Source organism: Orycteropus afer, unplaced genomic scaffold (genome assembly GCF_000298275.1).
Source record: "Orycteropus afer afer isolate SDZICR_OR568_19922 unplaced genomic scaffold, OryAfe1.0 scaffold00001, whole genome shotgun sequence".
Lineage (NCBI taxonomy): Eukaryota > Metazoa > Chordata > Mammalia > Tubulidentata > Orycteropodidae > Orycteropus > Orycteropus afer.
In genome coordinates this window covers 14,629,423-14,638,246 of record NW_006921588.1, presented here as the reverse complement: position 1 = coordinate 14,638,246, position 8,824 = coordinate 14,629,423, and the positions used below count along the sequence as shown (strand labels likewise).

The following is an 8,824-nucleotide window of genomic DNA, read 5'->3' as shown; positions in this document are numbered from 1 at the left end:
CTGGGGAGGAAGTGGGAGGGGAGCTGTTGCATTGTGGTAAACTGTGGTCAATGACATGAGACAAAGTATATGTGAACTGCTGTATGGAAAGTGATACTGCCTCAGAAACCCAAGGGGTTGCTATGAGTCAGGTCCGACTCCACGGCACATAACAACAACAAGAAGAAGCACAGATATTCCATTCAATGCTTCAGGTCGAGCATTTAGAAAGCATCTAATAGTTTATTTGGTTGGTTCACTGAAGCATGGACTGATCCATGGTCTAACTAAATCAAGCTGAAATGTGAGACCTTCCTTGATATAATGTAGAAGAAAGTATCCAAAGGTTTAGGGAAATTAGCATGTTAGAGTAGATTATCAGGCTGGATTTACCCATAGAGAGGCCAGAGGATAAAGAACATACTTTTTTACCACAAAAGTGAAGAACAAATTTGTGAAGGAAGCCCCAGCATCCATGAAGACTGCTGTGATTGCTATTTTATGTAAGTCAGATTTTATATTGGTAACTTTACTAACAGAATTAAGACACCTAACTACAACGGGGCTGACTGGAATCCAAGGTGGTAGGGGCCAAGTGGTAGCACTTAATCGACAAAGACAAGATGGGTGTAGTTACCATAACAGACAGCAAAGGCAAAGAAGTAATCAGAATAGTCTGACTCATATGTACTTATGGTGTTGGCTACTTAGTCATGGTGTCCCTAGCAACAACATACATGAGTAATCTACTAAATATCATTCTGTACAAGAGGAAGAGTTCTAGATGAAATGAATGGCAGTCTAACTTGAATCACCAGAATAAAGTTACCAACCCTGACTCAATTCGCAGATTTGACCCAGTTTACAGACCACAGCCCCTTGAATGAATGGGAGGCCTGGTCCCCTTGAGGAAGGACCCAACTGCACTGCCAAAAATTTATACTTTTAAACTTTCTCCTAGCCTTCCACAAAGAGAACTATGGCTTTTTTTCAAAAGCAACTCTTTATTGGGGAAAAGGAAATAATCAGACTTTTTGAGGATTCCTAGACATGGGCTCTAAACTGACACTAATTCCAGAAGACCCAAAACTTCACTGTGGCCCATTTGGAAATCAGGTTATTAATGGAATCTTAGTTCAGATCCATCTCAAAGTGTGTCCAGTAAATTCCAGAACCCATCCTGTATTGATTCCCACAGTTCCAGAATGTATAATTGGAACAGATATCCTCAGGAATTGGCAGAACACTAACATCGGATCCCTGACATACGGGCCATTATGGTAGGGAAAGCCAAGTGGAAACCATTAGAACTTTCCTTACCTAGGAAAATAGTAAGCCAAAAGCAAAACTACTTTCCTGGAGGGATTGCAGAGATTACTGCCACCACCAAGGAAGGATGCAGGGGTCGTGATTCCCACCACATCCCCATTCAACTCGCCTATTTAGCCTCTGCAGAAACAGGTGATCTTGGAGAATGATAGCTGATTATTATCAACTTAACCAGGTGGTGACTCCAATTACAGCTGCTGTTCCAGATGTGGTTTCATTGCTTGAGCAAATTAATACATCTCCTAGTACTTGGTATGGAGCTGTTGATCTGGCCAATGGGTTTTCTTGATTCTAGTTTCAAAGGAACACCAGAAGCAGTTTGCCTTCAGCTGGCAAGGCCAGTAATACACGTTTACTTTTTTATGTCAGAGGTATATCAACTTTCCAGCCAATAAATATGTCATTATATAGTCTGCAGGGACCTTGATCACCTTTCCCTTTCACAAGATTTTACATTGGTCCATTACATTGATGGTATTATGCTGATTAGACCTAGTATGGAAGAAGCAGCAGTGACTCTAGATTTATTGGTATATCCGTGCTGGAGAGTGGGAAACTAATCCGACAGAAATTCAGGCACCTTCCACCTCAGTGAAATCTCTAGGGGTCCATTGATACAGGGCATGTTGAGATATTCCTTCTACAGTGAAGGATAAGTTGTTACATCTGGCCCTTCCTACAATAAAAAGGAGGCACGATGCCTAGAGGGCCTATTTGGATTTTGGAGGCAACATATCCTTCATTTTGATGTCCTACTCTGGCTATTTATCAAGTGACTCTAGTTTTGAGTGGGGCCCAGGACAAGAGAAGGCTCTGCAACAGGTTCAGGCTACTATGCAAGCTGCTCTGCCACTTGAGCCATGTGACCAGCTGATCCAATAGTTCTTAAAGTGTAAGTAGCAGATTGAGATGCTGTTTGGAGTCTTTGGCAGGTCCCTACTGGTGAATCACAGTGCAGACATTAGGATTTTGAAGCAAAGCTCTGCCATCCTTTGCTTCAAACTACTTTTGAGAAACTACTTTTGGCTTGTTACTGGGCCTTAGCAGAGACAGAAGGCTATGTGGCCTGAGCTGCCCATCATAAACTGGGTGTTGTCTGACCCACAGAGTCATAAAATTGGATGTGCCCAGGAGCACTCCAGTATTAAGTGGAAGTGGTATATATGAGATTGGGCTTGAGCAGGATCTGAAGGCACAAGTTACATGTGCAATTGGCCCAAGTGCCCATGGTCCACACTCCTTTGGAACTAAGACCTCTAGACTCATACAACATAGGGTCATGGGGACAGGAAGCAAAAATTTTCCAAGTGGGTCACTAGGGATAATTTTCCAAATGGTACCAACCTTGTTACCAACCATTCCTCTCGCAGCACCCACCACCTCTTTGCTGGGTTCGGTAATTCACTGCAGTGGCCACACGGAACTCACAGATTATGAGGTTTATTAGGGAAGCAACAGGCTACAATTCAAGTTCAGGAACACACTCAATGTCTCTCAGCCAGCCATCTCTCTCAGCCAGCTGTCTCTCTCAGTCTCTCTCAGTAGCATATCTCTCTCTCAGGAGTGTGTCTCTCTCTTGTGTCTCTCTCTCAGCAGCATGTCTCTCTCAGCCAGCAGTCACAGAGACATTCTTCTGCCTCTAGGAGGGCTCATTTTGAGCCTAGCAGAGTGGCAAAACCAACTAATCCCAACATCAGAATTCTACACAACTGAGAGACAGCAAACTTCCCAGAAGATTACTTTGTGCTGCCTCAACAGAAACACATCAGTTGGGGAACTTTAACAATCAGCTACTCAGTTGCTCCTGGCAAGTTGGAAGTCACAAAGACTATGGCTAAAAAAGCCATACCATGTAATTTGCTATACCACAGGTGCTTACTGAGAGCAACAAGAATATAGAATTGGTGGTGAAAGAAGATAGTTCTAAATACCAGCTACAACTGCATGACCAGCTGCAGAAATGAGAGGACTGTGCTTGTTTTTATTATTTCTTACTTTCTTGCTTTGTTATGTGTGTGTGTGTGTGCGTGTATACACACACACATATAGATATATATACCAGAAAAAAAAAAAGAAAAACCACTCACTGCCGTTGACTCAATTTGACTCATAGCAACCACTCCTTGGGTTTCCAAGGCAGTATCTCTATAGAAGTAGATTGCCCAATCTTCCCTCCGAGGAGTGGCTGCTGAGTTTAAACCACCAACCTTCTGGTTAGCAGTCAAATGCCTTAAGCACTACGCCACACAAATATCTTTATTTTCTTCCCTCCCTTATTCCATTACTGATTATAAAATATAAGATATAAACTGTGCTAGTGCATTTTCAGTTGTACACGTTAGTAGTATCATGTTAGGCGCTTGTTGTTGTTATGTGCCATTGAGTCAGACCCGACTCATAGAGACCCCTCCTTGGGTTTCCGAGGCAGTATCACTATGGAAGTAGATTGCCCCATCTTCCTTCCGAGGAGTGGCTAGTGGGCTTGAAACTCCAGCCTTCTGGTTAGCAGTCAAGTGCCTTAGACACTATGCTACCAGAGCTCCCTAAATAATTGTATTTAGACATTATATATGGTTTAAGGAGATGTGTACAGGTGCCAACTTGACAAAGGGTGGACTATATGGTAAAGATTACGTGTCAACATGATTAGGCCATGATTCTCAGTGGTTTGACAGATATTATATAATCATCCTCCATTTTGTAATCTAATCTGAGCAGCCAATCAGTTGAAAGGGGAGTTTCCTGAGCAATGTAGGTGCATCTAATATATGTGCATGGTCTGGCAAAGCTCACCTCTCTCAATCCTGCATCTAACTCATCACCCTATGACCTCTGGTTCTTAGCCCATGAGCCAGCAGCTTGCCATATGACCTGATGATTTGGGATTCACCAGCTCCCCCAACCCATAAGCCAGCAGCCTGCCATCTGACCTATTAATTTTGGATTTGTCAGCCCCTACAACCACATGAGTCAGGGATAGCCTCCAACCTAGAGCCTAACCCCTCAATTTGGAACTTTCTAGCCTCCACAACTGTGTGTGCCATTTCCTTGAAATATTTCTTTCTCTCCCCCCACCCCCATAGACAGATATAGATAGATAATGTCCTGGTTTTGATCCTCTAGAGAACCCAGTCTAACACAGGCACTACTTCATAAGACTATTCAGAGGATTGAGTCAATACACATAGAATGTGTGCTTAGACAAGTTCCTGGCACATTAACTACTATCATATCAAGCTGCTTCTAACATTTCTGGCTTTGTTCTTGCCACTTCCTTTTTTTACTGGAGCAATATATTAGTTTAGCCATGGATCCTATACAGCCATCAATATCTTACACACTGACATATACTACCCATGAAATTATTACCTACCAATTGTAATTTATTTTATGTTAGGTTTGATGTCATAAGCAGGCATCTTCCTCATGCTAATCTGTTCTCTTTCGATGACTGCAAATGTAGCTACTTCCAATGTTCCAGTTATACTGCTGCAGCTCTGTACCGTATCTTTGAGATATAAAAGTGAGGAAGTAAGAGGAGTTAGGATAACTTCTCAGTTTCTATCTTGGTTGAGAGGGAAGCCAGAAAATACTCCATGATGCTCACTGTTTGTTGATACACCAAACCCCTTGCAGTTGAGGGAAATCTAACTCATAATGACCTCACAGGACAGATTAGAACTGCCCTATAGGCCACTCCTCGGAAGGAAGGTTGGGCAATCCTACTTCCGTAGTGATATTGCCTCGGAAACCCAAGGAGGGGTCGCTATGAGTGGGGGCTGACTCAACGGCAAACAACAACAACAACATAGGGTTTCCAAGGATGCAACCTTTATGCAAGCAGACGTTAACATCTTTCTCCATAAGTGGCTGTAGCAGTCAAGCTTAACCTCTGTGGCACCAGGGCTCCTTGTTGATACACCCATCCACCTACTGCAGCCCCTAAAAGCCAAGGGTAGACCGGCCCCCATAGGGTTTTCAATGCAGTAAATCTTTATGGAAGCCTACTGCCACATCTTTTTCTCGCGGATCAGCTGGTGTTGGAACCAGACCTCTTGGTTAGCAGCCAAGCTCTTAAACCACTGCCACACTACGACTCCTTTGTTGATACACTCAAACATTTTTATTACTCCAAAGGTTCCTACTGTCTCTGCAGTCCTCTAAGTTGACACTGCAATCAAGGCCTACTTCAGTCAAGCTTTCCGTTTTCCGCAAAATTTCCCTTTTCTGCGTTACCCAACAACCAACGAGACAAATTTTCTATAACCTGTCTTCCCTTAAAGAAGCTCAGGGTCACTGGCACATCGCTAGCCAAAACCCGTCCTCCGGGTTTCCCCGTCACCATGGCAATATGACCAGGAAGGGGCGGGCTTCGCAGTTCTCCATCCCTCCTACCCTGCCGGATGCAAAAGTGCAGCGGCGTTGGATGTGCAGTATCCGCGTGCCCTTAAGGTCCGGGTTGGAGCCGGAGCCGGAGCCGGAGCCGGATCCGCGCAGCCGGCCACGTCAACCTAACACTACATTGCCCTTCTCGCCGCCGCTGCCGTGTCTACCAGGCCTAGAACCGATCCTCCCAAACCCTGGCCTCCACGCCTTTCCCACAATGCCCCGCGCCAGGCCCCGCCCCAGCCCCGGCTCCGGTCCCGGCCCCGCCGTTTAGACCGGTGTTCTGGCAGCGTAGGAGACCTCACCGTGCATACAGAGAGGCTCGTCTTCCCACAACCTAAGCGTGGCGGCCGGCAGTCTGAGTGCGAGCTTCCCTTCCGTACGCACTACCTGGGCTCGTCTGGACAGGGCCCACTGCCAGAGATTGATGATGGGGGAGTAGCTGCAGGAGGCGACCCCGCAACACCGAGGTGGGCACGGGCTGGGGGCCGAGGCTTTGCCAGAAACAGCCGAGTCCTGGGCCCTCCGGCAAGGGAGGGGCAAAAATAGATGCCTGCGCCTGGATCTCCACGTTTCTCATCTCCCGCAGCCACTTTATCCTATTTTCGGTTACCATCCTTCCTCTACCCGGCGGTTCCCCGCGTTTTGCCAATTTCTCACTTAAACCTCAGTTACTCAGGCTCACTTCTTCCTAATCCAGCCTGAGACCACAGACGCCAGCAACAGTTGAACGTATTATTCCCAATCTCCATCTTTTTCCTCTCCCCGCGTCCCATCCAGGAAGGGTGACAACATGAGCGCATTCGCATTGCATTTACTTGCAGTTCGCACTTGTCCTGCAGTTCTGCTCTGGCTGTCCAGCCACGCCTACGCTGACTGAGATCAATCCTTAGACAAGGAGCACCATTTATTCCAAAGTGGTGATTGAGAATATATTCATCTTTTTGATACTGTTTTTGAGTCTCGATATTTATTCATCGGTATCAGTATATTTTACAAAGATACATATTTTGGGGCTCAAAACAAGGGGTTAGAATAAGCTGAAGACCATTTCCAGGTAAGGGAAAAAAAAGAAATGGACTAGAAAAGAGGAAACACTGAGGATACTAGAAGTTTATATTATTCAAAGCACTAAGATCTCCGAAACTAAAGTATACAAGTTTAAATGCATTATGATGAAGATTCTTTTTATCCTAAGGTGGCATATCTGTAACTCCTTTTTTTGTTTTCCTATTTCTATTAATACCTGACACAAACTTTATAATTGCACTGTTAACATGCAGTTATTATTTCTCCATTTTTATAAAATTGTCTCTACTTAAACCTCATGAAAAAAAATCAGAAAAAATAAAATGGCCTTCCATGTAAATTATCTATTATGACAATATACTTCAATGCCATTTTAGTAAAGGCAACATGAAAAGTACAGACCCTTTGGAAAATCATACCTACACTGCCTTCTTGTGCTCCCAAAGGACATTTCTCACAGGTGAAGTCTGATTAAAATGAAAACTGGACAGCTATAATGGGGTTTAAAAAAAAAAAAAGTCAAAAAAGGAAAAGATAGTACCAAAGGACAGCACTTTAGCTGAGTAGAAAAAGGAAGGAAACATAGTTTTTTCCTACCTGGTGTTCTGGTGCTGATCAGGGGCTTTTTCTGAAGGTGTGAGTTCTGCTCTTACTTTAAATGTTCTAGGTCACTACAGCCACTTGCTACCTCTTTTGGGCTGTCTTGAGAGCTTTTACAAATCTAGCTGCCTGGAAGCAGTGAAGCGTGGACATGTACCATTTAATGGACAGTGTATTAGTTGCCATATTATTTGATAAACAAATTGTGTTGTTGCTATTTTGTTTGAAGTGTATTTTAACTGCCTGGTTTCCTCTCTTTAGATTAACATATTTTGGAGGAAGTTTTGTATGCTTGATTCACCCTTGCAGTAATGTGAACAGAACGTCTCAGACTTGCATCCTCTATCATCTGGAACCAGCAGTGTGTCTTTAATATCTACTTGAATCAGGAAAAGAATGGGTGTCTGGTTAAACAAAGGTGACTGCGTCAGAGACTTGAAAAGGATCGTCCTCTGTTTTTTAATAGTGTCCATGGCCATTGTCGTGGGCACGGATCAGGACTTTTATAGTTTACTAGGAGTCTCCAGATCTGCAAGCAGTAGAGAGATAAGACAAGCCTTCAAGAAATTGGCGTTGAAGTTACATCCTGATAAAAACCCGGTAGGTAAACGTTTCTTTTTAAAACATATCTGCTTGCTGTATTTTAGCAAATTTTGCTGTATATATAAATTAGTTCTAACTCATACATCAAAAATCGTATCAACTGCTAGCTAAAAACAGAAAAAACAAAATATTGTTGTTTAGAACAGTGTGAAGGAATGTTAATACCAAAAAATGCAGTTCTTTCTTAATTTGTAAACTCTTACCAAAAGTTCTATTAAAGGTATTAATCCCAAAAGAGAAACAATAAGGTCTGTGATGTAGTTGACGTAGTTTACTTAGTAGTTATAATAGGTTAAGGTCAAGTATCCTAGAACCAAAACCCAAACCAAATGCACTGTCATCGAGTTGGATCTGACTCATAGTGACCCCTCCTTGGGTTTCCAAGGTGGTATCACTAAGAAAGTCGTTTGCCCAACCTTCCTTCCGAGGAGTAGCTTGTGGGTTTGAACTTCCAGCCTTCTGGTTAGCAGTCAGATACCTTAAGCACTATGCCACCAGAACTCCTAGGTCTAATAATAGCTGATTTTTTCTTTTTTAAACTTTTTGTTTTGATTTGAATGGAAGTTTACAGAGCAAATTGATTTCCCATTCAACAGTTAACACACACTTTGTTTTGTGACACTGATTACACTCCTCACAATGTCATAGCACTCTTCCTGCCTCCTCTCTGTGTTTCCCGGCTCCATTCGTCCTCCTTTCCCTTCTTGCTTCTTAGCTTTATTCCTGGGTAAATGCTCCCCTTTTCTTTTTTTTTTTTTTTTTTTTTTAAAATAATTTTGAGTTTTGTTCCACATTTTTCACCTATTCTATCCAGGACCTCCTATTGCCATCCCATTCAGATTGTTCTATAGTAATAGCTGAGCATCATCTAGTTAGTTCTGGTCTTGGTCGTGAAAGC

The 8,824-nt window shown here is 43.2% G+C and overlaps 1 protein-coding gene across 1 annotated transcript in view; it reads left to right on the top strand.

Annotated features, from left to right (window-relative positions):
* Positions 1-7,719: 7,719 nt before the first annotated feature.
* Positions 7,720-8,824, top strand: part of DNAJC10 (DnaJ heat shock protein family (Hsp40) member C10) — a 59,133-nt gene continuing 58,028 nt past the window's right edge. The window contains exon 1 of the mRNA XM_042780800.1: positions 7,720-7,923. Coding sequence (XP_042636734.1) covers positions 7,720-7,923 — 204 coding nt within the window. The remainder of the gene's footprint in view (positions 7,924-8,824) is intronic.